The sequence below is a fragment of the Nothoprocta perdicaria genome, unplaced genomic scaffold (assembly GCF_003342845.1).
Source record: "Nothoprocta perdicaria isolate Ctin4 unplaced genomic scaffold, notPer1 scaffold_42, whole genome shotgun sequence".
Taxonomy (NCBI): Eukaryota; Metazoa; Chordata; class Aves; order Tinamiformes; family Tinamidae; genus Nothoprocta; species Nothoprocta perdicaria.
Window position 1 is genome coordinate 212,872 of NW_020455666.1, and position 17,685 is coordinate 230,556.

At 55.6% G+C, this 17,685-nt stretch overlaps 1 protein-coding gene across 1 annotated transcript in view; it reads left to right on the forward strand.

Annotated features, from left to right (window-relative positions):
- CACNA2D2 (calcium voltage-gated channel auxiliary subunit alpha2delta 2) overlaps positions 1 to 17,685 on the forward strand; it is a 133,548-nt gene that overhangs the window by 104,744 nt on the left and 11,119 nt on the right. The window contains exons 4-10 of the mRNA XM_026046049.1: positions 7,831 to 7,890; positions 13,063 to 13,107; positions 15,152 to 15,290; positions 16,195 to 16,326; positions 16,425 to 16,482; positions 17,160 to 17,210; positions 17,348 to 17,447. Of these exons, the coding sequence (XP_025901834.1) occupies positions 7,831 to 7,890; positions 13,063 to 13,107; positions 15,152 to 15,290; positions 16,195 to 16,326; positions 16,425 to 16,482; positions 17,160 to 17,210; positions 17,348 to 17,447 (585 nt within the window). The remainder of the gene's footprint in view (positions 1 to 7,830; positions 7,891 to 13,062; positions 13,108 to 15,151; positions 15,291 to 16,194; positions 16,327 to 16,424; positions 16,483 to 17,159; positions 17,211 to 17,347; positions 17,448 to 17,685) is intronic.

Below are 17,685 nucleotides of genomic sequence, written 5' to 3' on the forward strand. Positions count from 1 at the left end.
GCATTACTGAACCTGGAGGCAACTGGGAGCATTAAACACCRTGTAAAGCTCTCCTTGAAGCTCCTCACACGACCCTGGACTCTTGTCTCGAAGACGAGGCAAGTCACTGCTCAGTTATCACTTTCCTCTAGCTGGAGGGCAACCTGAGCTGTCTAAAGCAGGCGGCCTCCCCGCCTGACAAAGACAGGATGCCACGTTGCATAAACCTCCGCTTGCTCCGTCGTTGCCATCCCTGTTATTTGGGTGCTGCTCAGTCGCTGCTGAGCCCCATACRAGGTGTGGGTGGCAGTGAAGGCAGCTGTGATGGTGTCCCTCAGGCCTGGCCTCTGGCCCCTGCCCCAGCAGCACCTTGATGGACTTGCTGATGATGAGGGTTGGAGCACAGTCACCTTCAGACCATGTTCTCCCAGGTCTGCTTCAACACTGGCCTTCTCAAGTGGCAGGCARTGTTATGTCCCTGTTCCCCAAGGACCTGCCAAGGCCACCTGCTGTCACCTCGGATATCCTGTTCTCATAGCAGTGCGTTCTCTCTGCCACTCGTGGCCGGTGTGTGAGGGAAACACGCGCCAGGACTTGGATGGTGTCCTTGACGCTGCCTGGCTGTGACAGACAGCGAGCAGGGAGGGTTGACAGCACCAGCGACTTCCCCACAGCCTTTGAGGACTCAGAGACCCTCCAGGCCTGTTATGGTGCTGGAAACTTCACCAGCTCTTCTGTAAACACCYGGTGGGACATTCTGAGATCATGTAACTTAAGTGATATAGATTGCTGGAGTTGGGGTGGGCTGCAAGGGGCTTGGGGGGCTCCTTGCTCGATGTCTCTGATCTGGTGTTGGGCTGTCTCTGAGCTGGGCGCGTGGTGGCAGCTTCTGGGCATGCAGCACATGTGCTGTGCAGGACAGATCCTATATGAGGATCTCTGGAGGGGTCAGCAAAAGAGTTTTAATATCCATGGTAGGTGTGTTTCTCACAAACCCAAGCCCACCTTGTAAGCGGAGCTGTTGGTGGGCTCCCCATGGGGGAGCTTCAGCTTCGCTTGGAGAAAGTACGTTGGCTCTGCATAGTGCTGCTCTCCAAAGGTATCCAAGGAAAGGTCGTTACTCAGAGAGACTCAATTGCACAGGAGCAGAGTCGCTTGGTCAAAGAGGGCAGGAGGGAGGAAGCTCTTGAAGGCACCTGCACTAGGGACTGGGAGAATTGTGGACCTGGGAAAACTTCAGTGAATTTGGAAGGAACAAATATTATCATGGGTTCTTTTTCCCATATTGTACTGATTTTGTGCGTGTAGAAGTGGTGTCTGGACAAGCTGGGTGCTGGTCCTAGCTTTTGTTTTGTCTCRTCTTACCCATGGCAAGCTCTGTCCCTGCTCTGTGCCTGGCTTTTGCCATGTGAAAAGCAAGGATATTGGCTGCTTGGGAGTGGGAATGTCATAAAAATATGTACCAAGATGGGCTCTTGGATCAAAAAGATCATCCCAACCCTCATGCTGGCCTGGACTTTCTGCTTTTAGAAAGAGACATGTCCTCTCCTCCCTCTCCCATCCCTCCAAAGAGCATTATTAGTCACGTTTCCTCGATAAAAATGCGCCAGAAACACATGTGGACAGTTCGGGAGGGAAGGAATAAAAATGTAATTTGTGTTTTTTCTGGAAAACTGTTGACATTTTTCACCCGTCTCCTGAGTTAACCTTTTAGTGCAAGCTTGTCRGAAGAAAGCGGTTGCCTGGACGCCTTGGCCTTGCAATTCTCCTCTCCCTCTGTTTCTTCAGCTCATGCTCTTGCTTCTCTTCATGCTCGTTTCCTTCTCTCCCGTCAGCCTCTTCCCCGGAGGCTTTTTGAGCCATGGGGGCCGCGCAGGCCCGGCCTCCGCTCCAGCCGTGGGGAAGCTTGGGAAGAGCGGGGAGCTGACAAGACTCGGCTTATCTGAGGCACGAGTTAATTCTGCTCGCCTGGCTTTGCTGCTACACCGAGCAGCAGCTCGAAATCCCTCATGCAAAACCGCAGACCAACCGCCGGGGAATTGCACGCTCCGGAGCTCCCGTCTCCCCACAGCTTTGCACACAGGGTCTCCTCACACCAGGGCAGTGCTTGGCTTGAGGAAGCAGCTAGAAACGTTTACACTGGATAATGGCAAAATCAACAGCGTGATTCCCATAAGTTTTGCTGCCAAAGGGCTCGCGAGCTCCCAGGGAACCAGGGAACCAGTTGGTGGCCCTCGCGTCTTGGTGGCCCTCATGGTTTATGCCAGGTTACCTCAGGATACCCTCATGTCTTGGTGTCTCTCACAGTTTAGGCCAGGTTACCTCAGGATGCCCTCACGTCTTGGTGGCTCTCACGTCTTGGTGTCCCTCATGTCTTGGTGGCCCTCACGGTTTATGCCAGGTTACCTCAGGATAAGTTATAGCCCTCATTGCTCTAGTTTATAAGACAGTGACAGGATCAGATCAAGTTTATGATCCCCTAGCTTATTGCCATCCCCATTAGTTGCTGCTAGGAGCTGTTTCGAGCGAAGGATTATTACGCTCCGAGTGCAGACTTAGGCAGCAGATTATTGAAATTTCCTTCTAATCCTAAGCAGTTCCTTGGGAGGGGGCGAGCGGCAGGTTTTGTGTTGCTGCCCTTTGATCTTGGCAAGCGGAACCGATGCCGCTCCGATTAGCCCGATCCCTGTTTCCCAGAGACCGGATCGCGTCCGCGGCAGCGCGAGTTCCCCAGGGGACCGCGTTGCTCCTCGCCAGATTTGCACACCCAAATAGCGCAGCCGCCAAATCCCTTCCCCACGTTGGTTTTATACCTCTGTGGCCTCCTGAAGTCGCTTTGCTAAGTCCATCAAAGCCTCCGAGTGTTTTCGTTCCGCCTTTCCCTGAGRTCCCCTCTCTGGGTGGCTCTTCCCGGCTCCAGGTCTTCTCTTGGCGTGACCGATGCAGCGTCACAGCCGAGGAACCCCCTGATTTATTGGCCTGCTCTGTGATATGACAGCGTTATTTACCGCCCGTTTCTCTGCACAAACTCACGTCTTGGGGCCAGCGCTTCCGCTGCTCCGGCCTAGGTGGTCCCCTTCAGTGGTTGTGGTTAATTTGGAGCTTCCTCAGCTGGTTGACGGGCTCTAATTGTTGGTCCCCATGAGCAGCATCTTGTTCAAGCTTGCCCTAGATTTCCTCTCTTGATGTGCTGTTAAATTCCCTGCATTATTTGACTCCTTTTAGAGCTACCTGCAGGTTTAGTTGGTTATCTAGAAAGTGGGATTGCCCCATTTTTTCTTTTTCCTCTGCTCAAACAACAGAAAATGAGGACACGGTGGAGAAGGGTGCAATAAATGGAAGTGGTTCTAGCGGGCGGCAAACTTGGGGCAGGCTTAAAAGGAACAGGGTGGAATTGCAGCACAGGAGCTTTCCCTTGGCTTTGGAGGAAAACCTCCGACTCTAAGACTGGGTTGGATTGTCTGGGGGGGATTCCGTCACCAATAGGTATTAAAAACATAGTAGAAAGGTGCCACTGGGGTCTAAGACTCGGTTGGGGTCATACATGGAGTCTCCAAGGCCATTTCATCACCGTTTTGTGGCTTCTTCTGCAGGAGGCCACGCTGAGCTGTAGGGCCCCCCTGTTCCATCCCCTTTCTCCTTCCCTGCTCCTGCATGAGGTTCTGGTCTGGGCAGTTGTTTTTCCCATGTCCCGGTTCTCCCGGGAGCCTGGCGGAGCTGCCCCTCGGAGCGATGCCGGTGCTTGGGAAGGAGCAGGTCGCCCCCAAGCGCCTTCCAGGTGCCGGGAGCACCTCAGATCCATGCRGATCCTGCGCCCTGGTGCAGTGGTTAAACTGTGGTTTTTGCTAAACTCTGGTTTTGTTAAACTGTGGCTTAACCGGAGGTTAAAACCCCTCCTAATTGCCCAGCGGGCCGTTTGCATGGCATTAACCGCAGAGCTTCCCTGTCTCCCCGCTTCTCCTTTGCAGAGGTCACCTCGAGCTAATTGCGCTCGCGGCCACGAGCCRGAGGGGACGGAGGGGACCTGAGTCTCCTGGTCCTCGAGCCACCCTCGCTGGGGACAGCGGCATTCCGGACGCCCACGGGGGATATAGGGCAGCTCTGGCTCATCCAGCAGCTCCCAATTAGCCCCATCCCACTCACTCATAGACACAGAGTGGGGAAAGGAGCAGGGAGTATTTTTATATTTTTTTCCTCCCTTTTTTTTTTTTCTTTTCTCTTTCCTCTTTTTTTTTTCTTTCCTTAAGATTGAGTATAATCAGGGCTAATCAGAAAATTATGAGCTGTCTGATTGCTGATTAGATTCCTAATGTTAATATAGTCAAGAAGCCTCTCTTAGCGTTTGTATTTTAAGAGAAGGGTAAAAATAACGTCTTGGAAAGGGGAGAATCAGCGCCACGGTAGCAGCAGGGAACCCAGGGCTGCCTCTGACACGGGAGAGAGGGATTTTGATGGAGCRGGAGGATGCGGGATGGGATGTCTGGATGCGCCGCAGAGCAGGAACCGGCTGTTCCCAGGGTGTTTGGAAGAGGGATGCTCAGGGATAGACGTGTTATGGAAAGTGCAATTGCTTTAGTGCATGGATGTGGGCACCGGGATGGGTTGCAGAGCTGGAACTGGGAATTTCAGCAGCCAGGGGAGCCGGGATCCTGCTCCCTGCCCCAGCGCATGGAGACAACCACCCATCTGAACAGCATTTATGATGTTCCCTCTCCGCGTTCATCAGCTCCGCTCCGTCCACCGCGGGTTTTGCTCAGGCTCATCCCAGCAGCGGGGCTGTGTGCTGGACCCGGCGCTCTAATTGTCCCCCATTGTCACCGCTTAATAACTTGGCACGCTGCTATCGCAGGCATTCATACACTTTCTTTTTTTTTTTTAATTTTTTTCCCTAATTTGAATGATTTGTATTTTGTTCTTGCTGAATTAAAAAAAAAAAAAAAAGAAAAAAAAATCAGGGAAAGGTTAAGAAGAAGTTGGACAGAAATCCTGTTTACCTGCTGCACCAGTGCATTGATACAAGCGGCTGTAGCCCGTGCCTGGTTTTCCTAGGTTTCTAAGCTCCTTGAGACAAGCCAGGAGTATCCAGGGGAGGAACAGCTGCTAAATATCATTGCTTTTTCCAAGGATTTTGCTCAGCCACTATGAAGCAGCCACCTCTCTGAGGGGTTGCTTTGCTTTGCACCGGTTTTGCAAGCTCAGAATCCAGCCTAGCGAACGGGGTTTAACTGATACCGGGCACGGGATCGGAGCAGACGCACGGAAAATCGATGCAGGTTGGGTGTCCGTCTCCAGCCGCCCCGCCATGCGCGGCCCGGAGCAAAATGAGTTTTTCCCTGCAACACGTGTCCTGACCTTTTTTTTCCAAATGAAATCTATTTTATTAATTTTTTCTTTTTATCAAGCCGGCCGCCGGAACGCTCGAGATGCGGCCGCGGAAAAGGTCAGGAAACGTGTAGTTGTTGAAATCTTGTTCTGCTTGACGGCTTTTCCCTCCGGGGATCTCTTGCTCACCTCCTCCTCCTCCCTCCCTTTGGTCTTTCCAAGCGCAAAGCGTTGGATTGCTCCGGAATACGCTCCGGCAGCGGGGCCAAGGGCGGACGCTGCAGAACCTCAAGGTCTCCAGCATTGTGTCGTGGGATCAGACCGCTCCTGGTGGTCGTTCACCACACGTCTTGGGCAAAATGAATAGACAGGGATGAAGAACTGGGTGTACGTGTGGATGCGAYGTGCTCCAAGCCCATTTCCATGGGCCTCAGTGGCCATTTGTTGATTGGGAGATATGGTTTTTAGGTAGTCTTAGGAAATGGGGTTTGGTCTAATGCCCAGGGCGCTTCTGGGCATCACCAGCAGTGATATATGCTCCTGTAGATGATGTATGTTCCCCAGCAGTCTGAGATGAGCATGATTTAAGGCAGGAGGGCTTGGATCACAGCATCACAGAGTATTCAAGGTTGGAAGGGACCTCTAGAGATCATCTAGTCCAACCTTCCTGCTCAAGCAGGCACACCTAGAGCATGTGGATGATCCCTCGGGGTTGCCTTTCCAAGCCATGGGCTCAGGACGCTCTCACTCAGCCCATGGAAGCGCAGGAGGCCAGAGCGAAGATGCCCAATGTGTGGTCCTGAGCCCTCTTCCTGCTGAGGACACCGATGAAACCAACATAAGGATCTTCCAATGGAGACTTGCTGGAGCCCTCAGTCACTGGTTAGCCCCAAGGGCAGCTCTGGAGGCCAACAAGACGCAAGGATGATGCTCCTGCAAATGAGAGGGTTAGTGATGAGGGCCATGGGATACTCTTGCCCGGCCAATCTCCCCTCATCTCTCCTTGGCAGGGTGGTGATTTCTCCCAYAGCACCGGTCGCGTCCCAGGTTTTGAAGCAGGTCGTGTCCGCTCTGTCTCCCAAATCCTCAGGATCACACGTGATTCCCGTGGACGGGCAGGTCAGCGCAGGGCAAGGGATGGGCTGACGGATGCGGCGCCGCAGCCGAGCCTGCTGGACTGAGGCCGAAGGCTGCCGGGGCTATAGGAGCGCTGGGATCGGCGCGCTTGGAGGTTATTACGGAATGAGACGCTTGGCTGCTCTACGGCGCTTGATTCCTATTCCCTGTGCGTACATGAAGGCAGCGCTGCCCTCTTTGGCCGCYCACTGATAATTTTTTGGTGGTGGGAGAGCTCGATGGTGGTGGTCTCAGGCCGGGGAGGTTCCTTCCTCTTCCTCCAGGCGGGATGCTGGGCCGAGCATCTCCCGGGACATCGCGTGGCCCCTTGCATCCATAGGGATGCACGGCCAGGGCTGCAGCATCATYGACACGTCACGATTGGCACCGACGTGGACATCGAGCTGGCCCCGAATGCCACAGGACAGCACAGGAGGGATCCGGATCGGCTTTGATATATTGGCGTTTCCTCGAGGAAAAACGTAGTCCGTGGAGGCGCCGTTGCTCCGMTCGCAGCGTGGCCGTGAATGGTTAACGGCGCCCATAAATCTTACCGGCGCCCACAATAAACAAACCCGCTCTTATCAAGTATAGAAAAATGCATATTTCATCCCGGCCGCCTTAAACACGGCGCGGGAAAAAAAAAAAAAAGCACTGCTCTTTAATCAGCCGTCTCGGTCGGTAAACAGGGCTGCAGGCAGCGAGACGGGGGGCTTGGGGCTCCGCGTTGCTCAGGAGAGCTGGCCACCGTGGGGCTCACACCGTGCACGATCCCCCCCTCAAAAACAAAAAATTGCACCGAAAATTCGCAATTTCTTAGCTGTTCTTGTCAGCCGCCTATTGTCCCCTAATCCCTTTTCTCCCGGCAGCCCGAACGGGAGTGTTTGCTACCCCGGCGCTCGCTCGGTCGCTCGCTGATCTCTCCCCTAGAGAGAAAGTGCTTTGGTTTGGAAATGGAGATGAAAGGGGAGATTAAAGGAGAAGGTTTCCAGGAGATTGYGCGGTGATGGAATACGCGGTGCCGCGCATCTGATAAGAGCCGAGCGCCCGCTTTGGAGGTAGGGGAGGGTTTATGGGGTCTCGTGCTGTTGTTGCCTCATTCCCGGTCACCTKCGACCCATTGGGTTGAATCCTGTGGAACGCCGGAGCAGGAGGCCACGGGAAAGGGTCCGTCGCAGGACGTGCTGTCGGTCTCCTTGCTGCTGTCATTGGGTTTTTGGTTATGGTTGGTCACAGGAGCGCGTGGTTTTGGTTGCCCTCTGCGTCCTTGTGGCTACCTAAGCTCGTGCAAGCGGCTGCTYGGAGGCCGGATGGGAGCTGGGCTCTCCATGCCGCGTATTCCTTGGAAACCTCATGGAGCTGGGGCTTGGTGGGACCACTGTGCTCACCCTTGGTGTCTTGCTTCCCTTGCAGAGGCTGGCCACGGCGGCGGAGAAGTTCCAGCAGGCCCACCACTGGCAGGACAACATCAGGGTAAGGCGGCGGGCGCGTTTCGGGAGCCGTGGCGCCCAGGAGAGGGAGGATGTGGTTGTGATGATTGCATTTGACTTGGTAATTAGGGTGGTGGTGGTGGCGGCGCTCGGCAGGCAGCTCAAGGGCTCTGCCTGGAGCGGCGCTTGGGCCGCCACGTGGAAGCAGGGAGAGATGCTTGGCCTTGAGGTGCCGTGGTGAGAAACCTGTTCCTGGGGACAGGCATGGAGTGACTACATGCCCATCCATTGCCTTGCACCATCCCTTCCTATCCCGGAACATCCATCGCTTCTTCCAGAGGCCCATCTTCCAGAGGCCCATCTTCCAGAGGCCCATCTTCCAGAGGCCCATCTTCATGGCAGGCCTGTGCTCACAGGCCGAAGAACTTCCCTCTCCTTTGTTTTCCAAAGGGATGGGGCCAATTTCTTCATGTCTTGGTGGCCCATCACGGCTTTGCATCTGTGTGTAGCTCTGCTGTGTCCCTCAGGAGGCAGATGTGGGTGTTTTGCAGCGCTTGGCTGGAGCATGTGCTCAAAGAAGCCTCCTTTGGACAGGCAGGGTTTGCAAACAGAGGTGGAAAGTAGAAGTTGTAAAGGAGAAGAGATGAAGCTTTGAAGCCAAATCCCACACCTGCAGATGCTGYTGTGTGGAGGACTGAGAGCAAGACGTGGTGTGGAGGCAAGGACTGGAGAAAAGCATGGTGGAGAGCAAAGCTGTCCAGCTTGCATTGGCCATGCAGCTAGCTTGGAGGGACCTGATGGCCAGGTCTTTCCTCACCAGGAGTCATGTCCTGCTTGAAAACTGGCTTTGCAGGGCTCTTTTGGGGGAGTCTCTTTAGTTGGGTGGCACGCACTGGATTGGCGCTTGGTCACTGGGACCATGTCAGGTCATGGCCTACAACTGGTGGCYGGATGGCAGGAAAATGGCTTGGAGAACTTGGCAGAGGATGGGGATGGCAATGGGTGAGATGGGAGACAAAAGGCAAAGCGGACAGCGGGAGGCAGCCGGAGGGGACAGCAACACACAGTGTTGTTGGCCTGGTCTTCATTAGCAGGAACATCTCTGCTCCCAAAAGGTGAGGTGTCCCCACAGGCTGTCCTGTCCCGTGGACAAAGTCATCAGTGCTAATAGGCCCTGAGASCTTTCGGGAGGAGGGGGACACCGAATTACTGCCGTTGCTCTTCTGAAGGGCCGCGGAGGAGACACCAAGAGGATGCAAGGTGTGCAAGGCCTCCAGGGACTTCTATTTTTGCTCTTGCTGTCGCTTTCTCCCTCTCCATGTCTCCAGGGAGAGCACCAGGGTGAATCCTCCCCTTCTAACTTCTGGGGCAGCTTCATGAGAGCCACAGCTGAGGGCATCTGCCCACAGGTTCCCTCTTTTGCTAGTACCAGGGTGCAACCTGTATGTTGTCCTCAGGGGCTGGCAGGCCACAGAGCTCTGTGGGACCAGGAACTGTGGAAAGAAGTCTTCCCTGGGCCTTTGSATCCATTAAGTGCAAGTTTGCATCTGGGATATAGCCCTGACTGCCTGCAGTCTTCCAGAGAAACATTTGATGAGAATTGGAGATGCTCCACGCCTGGCCTCGGTGGATATTCCTTTCTGTCTTTGCCATGGATTCTGGTTCTGCCCCCCAGAAATCTGCCCTTGTATGGGCTCCTCGTTCCTCCCCCAGATCCCAGCAGATCCCCGATGGTGGGAGATCCACCCAAAAGGATGGATCCTGCCCAAAAGGACGGGCAAAGGCCCCATCAGCAGGGAGCTCGCGGCATGGAGCTTGCCGAGACGCCCTCGCTCCGAGAAACAGCCCTTTGCAGCCGTTTAATCAAGGCAGTTAGGACCGAGTCGCCCATTATTTTATTGCATTTTACTTTATTTCATTTCATTTCACTTTATTTCATTTTTCTTTTTTTTAACCAAACGCTCGGTTGGTTTTGGCCGCCGCTCCCGTCGCTTCGCGGCCCGGAGCCGGCGGCGGATTGCGCCGTGTCCGTCCCGGTGCCGCCAGCCGGGAGCACATTCCCGATGCGTTAGCGCTAACAGCAGCGCCGTTAAGCACCGGGTTGCCATGGAGGAGCCGGGGGAAGCGCCGCGCCGGCGGCTCCGAGCGGAGCTGCTGGTTTTCCAGCCGGTGCGGGGCTTTATTTTGTGGTTTTCCCAACCCCATGCAGGTGGTTTCTCCTTCCTGAAGGAGACCYTGAGCCGCTCGCTCGGCTTCCTTGACGAAACACCGGCTCCCTCGCCGCGCCGGCGGCTCCATCCTTATCCTTGAGCATCCTCAGGCGTCGGGTACCACTGATGCTCATGGTCCTCAAGAGAAGAGGGGCCACGAGGGATCACAGGGAGCCACTGCTCCTGTTGACCATGGCCCAAAGCSACAGGCGCTCGCTCAACATCAGCGATAGCGTCGGCCTCCGCAGCTCCTCGTCCCTTTGAGGCTCCCCTTAAGGAGGCCGTGGGATCGCTCGCGATGCCATCGGAAGCCTCCTTCTTTATAACCCCCTTTCTGCTCCGATCGAGGGCAATCAGGGCCGKTTTCCTCCCGCTCCTCCTGGAGGGTTTCCATCACAGTGCCCAAAAGGGCTCCCAACTCATCCCAGCTCCGAAGTGGGCCGCTCATCCCGGGAGCGGCATCCACGGCACGGAGCCTTCGGAAAGGCAGCCGCCAGCTCCTTATCCCCCCCCGCTTTCCCTTCCCTTCTGCCTTTAATTACAGATCCCACTTATCGGCCGCGAACAGAGAGATCGGCGCCGCAACCTTGCGCTTGCCCTTGCAGAAAGGTTTACCTAAAAACGGCGAAAATAAAATCAAATGCTCTAATTTGCAGTCGTCTTGCCGTTTCAAGCCCAGTTTTCATTACAGCACAGAAAGTGCATTGAAGCCGTGTTTATAACCCCCTTTTAGATAACAAATCACATTTTCTTTTGGCCAGCGAGTGTGTAGAATTGATATTTCTTCTTTTTTTTCTTTCTTTTTTTTTTTTTCTTTCCTTCTCCCCTTTCTTCTTTCAGTTTAATGGGTTTGTGTGTTCGGGAATGATCTCCATCAGCCAAGAGTCTTTATTGTGTTTGATATAATGTCAGCTTTCATTACGCTCGGAGAATTACTGTGTTAAAGCKCCAACCTTGCTGTAGAGCCGGCCTGGCCGAAAGGAGAATGAGAAAATCATTGACCAAAAAAAAAGAGAAAACTTGGGGATTTTTCGCCGTGCGCACTCAAAAGCCAACGCGTGGCACCAGGGGGGCTTCTTTGACCCCCTTTTTCCTAAATGGGAGAAGAAAGGTTGGCCCAAGGCTGCCCCTTGTCCAAAGGGATGAGATGGTTTGGCCCATAGTGTTGCTGGTGGAGGAGGTCAAGGGACAGAGTGGCCATGGGTGGTGTTTTCACCGCTGTCCCCTTGCCCGGGGAGGGTGGCGTCGTCACCCCCAGCTTGTTCCAAAGGGAGGTGCCATGGAAAGCGAGGAGCAACGAGACGGAGCATCTTGGTGGCACGATGGAAACCCGCTGACGGGTCACTTGGATATTTGTCCAGCTGCCTTCATCCCAGCACTGCAAGGCTCCGGAGAGGACATCAACACCCTGACCTTTCTGACGTCATTGTTAGCTTCTGACGTTGTTTTAGGGGAGAAATAAGGCCTATTTCAACACTCTTGGAGGCTGCGGAGAAGAATGTGGGCTGCATCACAAGGAGCGGGGTCTCTTTGCCCCTGGATTGCAGCACAAGCTCCTTGGACACAAAAGGCTTCCCGATGCCTTTCCCTGTCCTTGGCGTTTTAGCCTTCAGGCTCCCAATTAGCAGCCRGGTTTTCCCTGCACGTTTCTCCTGCGGGAACGGGCTCCACGCTTGGGYGGCCGGGAAGGAATCAGGTGGCAGCGCTGGAGAAACTCACAGGCTGGTTTTAATTAATTAGCTGCTAACTGGGCATATTAGTGTGAAATCTCCCAAGGGCTGGAGCTGAGGAGTAGTAGGAGCATCAGGGTTGACTTGGAGGATGGAGATTCCCCTCTCCAGGCTCCATGGGACGTTGGGTTGTGAGCAGATGGGCACGTCCCTAGCTCAACAGCATCCCATGGAGCTCCCTCTTCCCCAGGGCCTCTCCTTGGTGGTAAGGTTGAAATCCCCCAMCACTGAATACTCACCCACTTGTTGGCTTTAGCAGTGTTTGTTCTAAAGCCCCTAGAAATAGCAGTGCTCTTTACACAGAGATTGATTTAACGTGGGCTGGAGAAGGAGGAAAAGAGGATTCAGGTGAAGTCAGTAAGCACAGTTTATAAAATAAGGAGTATTAGGAAGTTGCAGGTGCTCCATGAAGACCCTCTAGGTTGTCTTCAGTTGGCTTTGGAGAGCGCTGGGTTTGCGCTTGCAGAACAAGGCCAGTTGTGTGGTGTATATGTCGTATGGGCGTCATCAGCACGTGGGTCTTCCAGGAGAGCATCACGTATGATGGGTATTAAGATAAACCCACTGGAGAGTCTCCAGGATCTCTGTGGAAACCAAGGAGGTGGCCAGGGAGGAGGTGACGGTGTCAGTCCCCTCCTGGCCCTTGTGCATGGTGGGGCTGGTCAACCAGTTACAGCTCCAAAAAGATCTGGAGAAGGTCTTTAGGGCAAGGTCTTCTCCATGGCGAGGTCTCCATTACTCCCAGAGGCCAGGGACAGCGTGGTGAGGACCACAGTGGGCAGGGGTCTTCTGTGAGCATCCCAGTGCTCTCCCTTGAGCMTCCCGGTCCATTCCCACCTCCAGCAAGGAGAGGCCACCACACRCCAAGGGAGAGCCGACCTCTGCACAGGAGCCGAGGGGAGATGAAGTGGACGGCTGCTGTTAGTCATAGTCACTAATAATTAGAGGTCATTAAAGATGAAATTAGCTCGTTTGCATTAGGGATCTCCTAGGGGTTCCCTTAATTGCAGAGTGCAGATGGCCGCGGACCCGGGGAGCAGCAGCACGGGGGGCACCGGGGACAGGACCCAGCCCCAAATTGGGCTTCACTCCCTCTCCTCATTGCCCCAAACCCCTCAGCATGTCCCAATAAATCACAGATRATTAATAACCACCCTCCCGTCACGACTAGGCTTTTTATAGCACAATTGGAAGGCGGAAGGAAGGCTCTTCCTCGCGAGGAAGAGGATGGCAGGGAGGCTGCAACACTCACACTGTTCTCCCCCTGCCCCACAGGAGGAAGATATCGAGTACTACGACTCCAAGGCCGACACGGAATATGTGAGTAGGGGTCCCTGACGTCGCTGTGGGCGACGTATCGGATTCTCTTTGGATCCACGCGCATCCCGCGGGAGCCGCTGCCGGCGCCCAGATCCGGAGTGCTGCCTTCCGTCCTCCAGCGTCTTCCTTTTTGGGATGGGGCAATAAAAACCCAACAAAATCCTCCTCGTCCCCTCGCAGGCTGCAGCAGGGAGGGTGTTGCCTATGAAATCCTGGCTAATTTAATTCCAGCAAAAAATACCGGAGAGAAAAGCTGGCGACGATGAAATTTAAAAAGAAAAAAAAAAAATAGAGGGAAAAGAGGAAGGTGATACCGGAATATTTGAATGGAACTAAATAGTCCTTCTTTRTTTAGCTCCAGGTTTTATGTTCAAATTGGGCAGGATGCAGCGGAGCTGGAGCTAGCGGGGACAGACAAAGGCTGCTGAGCCTCGCCGGGACGTGTTCACCAGCCTCGTGCCTTGTTCCACTGCGAGCACAAAGAAACGAGTTTCCTATTCATTTCGCCCGCTCTTCAGCTCCACTCTCTTCCCAAGCATGTTTTTAATTCCGTAGGATTTTTTAGTGAGATTGGGCATGTTCCTCGGAGCCCCCAGGGTGTCCCCGGTGAAGGAGCACGGTCCAGGCTCCGGTTTTGGCCATGGGTCAAGCCAAGATGATGGGTTTCCAAGGCCTCAAGGAGCCGTTGGGCATTTGCCACTGGAGCAGGCTGCAAATACAGGCTGGGTGGGCAAGCTGAGGCCTGAGCTTTCACCACACGTGTGGAAATATCCAATAGGGAGCAGCTGGAAGCGTGTCGTTTTGTCATCCAAGCGGGATGGATGCCCTTCTTCCATGCAAAGGTGCCGCTTGCCGTCGGTGTCCCCGGCACGGAGCCGCTGCCGCTCTTAGATGTGCAGAGSAGAGGCAGGAAGGGAATAAAAAAGCCCCTAAATGTCAGCAGCAGATGAAGGGGGCTGGGAAATTTAATCTCCCAACTTCTTCCACCAACGTGACATTTGGATTTCCTCCTGATAAGCTATCAGCCCGCGAACGAACTTTCTGCCTCCTTTYTTCTTTTCTTTTTCTTTCCCTCCCCTTCTTCTCTCCTCCGGCTGGTAATTTAAAAATAAATGGGCTAGAAAGATCTCTAAACAGTACCTATAGCAGAGATTAAAAAAAAAAAGAGAGAGGGGAGGGAAAGAGGGGAGGCGAGAACCTGATGGTTATTTATAATCTGCACTGCTTTAAAAGCAGGGATGTGGCTGGAGGAGGCGACGTCCTTCTCCCCGGCGTTAAATTGGGGTGTTTTGGGAGAGTTTGGGAGATTTAGGAAAGGAAGAGGTGGTTTTGCACGGGGTTTGTGTTTGTCCTGCGGTGGCTTTGGCAGGTTGGTACCATCAGTGTTGGTCCCACGGCGGCTTTTGCAGGGAGAACGACGCCCTGGGAGGTTGCAGAGGAAGCCCTTTTATAAGAAACCTGCAGATTTGGGGAGATTTGGGACAAAATGCAGGGTCTGGCTGCAAATGCAGTAAAATATATTTACAGTTAGGTACTACAACACAGTAAAAAGAGGTTAAAACACCCAAAGCGCTCAGCTCGTGGGGGCATCTTGATATAACGTTCATATCTTACCCCGTAAGAGGTTCCTAATGGACACATATATCTCCAATAATATATTCTTATATGTGTGCTGTGACGTGCAGCACGTAAAACAGAAATTAGAAATTTAGCAGGGCGGAAGGCTGCGGAATCGGGCTGGGRATTAGTGGGTCCGTTCACCACACAGGTGTCTGCAATGCACAGAGGGTCCTGTATATAGGCAGCCATACGTTGATCTGCGGGCCCTATACATGAGTATAGGTATATGAGTAGATAGATATAGTATATAGGTGTATATGAGTCTATAGATGCATGAATCTYCATGCAGCCAGGCAGCGAATACAGGGAATGTCGGGGAATACAAATTAGCCCTTGGCAAAGGAGGGATACGAGGCAGGATGGGAAGGAGCAGGGGGGCTCGGGGGCTCCATGCCGAGGCCCCAGCCCCACATTTTCCTCCCAGGACGACCCCGACGGGGAGGAGATCGAGCGGGAAAAGTCCAACTCCCTCAAGCTGGAGTTCACGGACGAYGCCAACTTCAAGACCAAGGTCAACTACTCGTACGCCGCCGTGCAGATCCCCACGGACATCTACAAAGGCTGTGAGTGCCCCGCGGCGGCCGGAGAGGGGCTATGGGTGCCCCCGGCCCGGGCTGGCCAYGCGGGTTGCCCTTGGTGCGTGTCTTTATTGACTGTGCTGCCTTTCATGAAAGCTGCTGGTGGGGCAGGGTGTGCAGCTTGGCCCTCCAAGTTGTGGGGCTGGTGTGGGGCTGCGTTGTAGGGAGGTGATAGGGGCTGCATTAGTGCACAGGGAGGTGACAGGGGCTGTTTTAGTGCAAGGAGGGGTGACAGGGGCTGCGTTAGTGCACAGTGGGGTGACAAGGGCTGCATTAGTGTACAGGGTGGTGACAGGGGCTGCGTTAATGCACAAGGAGGTGACAAGGGCTGCCTTGGTGCACAGGGAGGTGACAGGGGCTGCATTGGTGCACAGGGTGGTGACAGGAGCTGCATTGGTGCACAGGGTGGTGACAGGAGCTGCACTGGTGCACAGGGTGGTGACAGGGGCTGTGTTAGTGCACAAGGAGGTGACAAGGGCTGCCTTGGTGCACAGGATGGTGACAGGAGCTGCATTGGTGCACAGGGTGGTGACAGGGACTGCATTAGTGCATAGAGAGGTGACAAGGGCTGTGTTAGCGTGCAGGAACGTGCCGAGGGCTGCATTGGTGCACAGGGTGGCGACGGGCTGTATTTGTGTGCAGGGAGGCCACAGGAGCTGCATTAGTGCCCACGGAGGCTCTGGGGGCTGTGTTCCAACACAGGGAAGGGACAGGAGCAGCTTCATGCAGAAGGAGGGGATGGGAGCAGCGTTCGTGCCCGGAGGGAGCCCAGGGCCTGCACTGATGCACGGGGAGGGTGTTGGGTCTCYGTCCCATCAATGGGAGCAATGAGAGCAGGGACCCGGGCGACCCGTGCCCGGCCGCCCACCCTCTGCCCGCTCCCGCACAGCCACCGTCATCCTCAACGAGCTCAACTGGACGCAGGCGCTGGAGGACGTGTTCATGGAGAACCGCAAGGAGGACCCCTCGCTGCTCTGGCAGGTCTTYGGCAGCGCCACCGGCGTCACCCGCTACTACCCAGGTGTGGGGGCACGGGTGGGCACCCCCTCGGGCCCGGCCACGTCGCCGTCACCACCACGTGGCCCCCGTCCCGCTCACCGGCCTCCCCTTCGCCCGCAGCCACCCCRTGGAGGGCGCCCAACAAGATCGACCTCTACGACGTCCGCAGGAGGCCCTGGTGAGAGGGACGGGGTTGGTGGTGACACGTGGATGGGTGGGCAGCAAGGAGGGGGTGTTTTGCCCCCCATCCTGCTCCCGTTTGCCCCAGGATGCCCCCGGTGCAGCGGGTGCAGGCAGCGACGGGTGCGAGCCCTGGGGTGCCGCGGGCTCCGCCGCGAGGCGACCTGCCCGGCGCCAGGCGCGCCCGTCTCAGCAGAAAATTAATGGTCCCGCCATTGCGGTTAATTGCCTTTGATTGCTCCGCATTAATTATTAAGTGCTTTTCCGTGGCGGCTCCTGGGTGGGTTGTGTAGGGGAGGCGCGAGCGGCGGGACGGCGCGAGGGCGACGCGGCCGCGCGCGGCTACCCCGGCTGCCCTCCCGCTAGCCCGGAGCCCAACGCAGCAGCAGCCCCGCACCAGGACACCCCGGGGACATCCACAGGGCACAATCCGGGTGCCCGTGGGGCCGCGGCGGCTCCCGGGCCGGCGGCTGCTCCGCTCGCCCGCGCCGCTCGCCCGCCTGCCCTCCCGTGATAAATGGCCCCATTAAATAAAGCCTCTTCGCGCCGAGCCCCGGGTATTAATCTGAGCAGGGCGCCCGGAGATAAATGCGCTGCCACGAGCCATTAAGGGCAGCATCTTAGTTGGGCTCGGGAGCCGCTCGGCACCCCTCGCACCCGCCTCTGCTCCGCCAGGTACATCCAAGGGGCCTCCTCTCCCAAGGACATGGTCATCATCGTGGACGTGTGAGTACGGCCGGGGCGCTGCTCGGGGCTGGACGGGYTCCTCGGGGATGTCCCGTGTCCCCCAGGGGGGCCGGGGGGGACAGCGTCGTCTTCCTCTCRGCGGGTGACATGAGCCTCGTCCCTCCTTGCGCCCGCAGGAGCGGCAGCGTGAGCGGCCTCACCCTCAAGCTGATGAAGACGTCGGTCTACGAGATGCTGGACACGCTCTCGGACGACGACTACGTCAACGTGGCCTCGGTGGGTGCCACCCCGTGGGGACACACTGAAGCCCCGCGCGTGCTGCCAGCGGCCGGGGACACCGCGGAGGCGCCCGGGGACGCTGTCCTTGCAGGTCCTTCGGACGCACCTCATGCCAACAAACCTCCAAGCGGCTCAAGGCCAGCTCAAGGAGAAGCCAACGCCGCTGCAGCGCTCTCCCTATCCCAAAATGGGGGGGCAGGAGCTAAAAGCAGCAGGATTTAGGAAATAGTTGCTG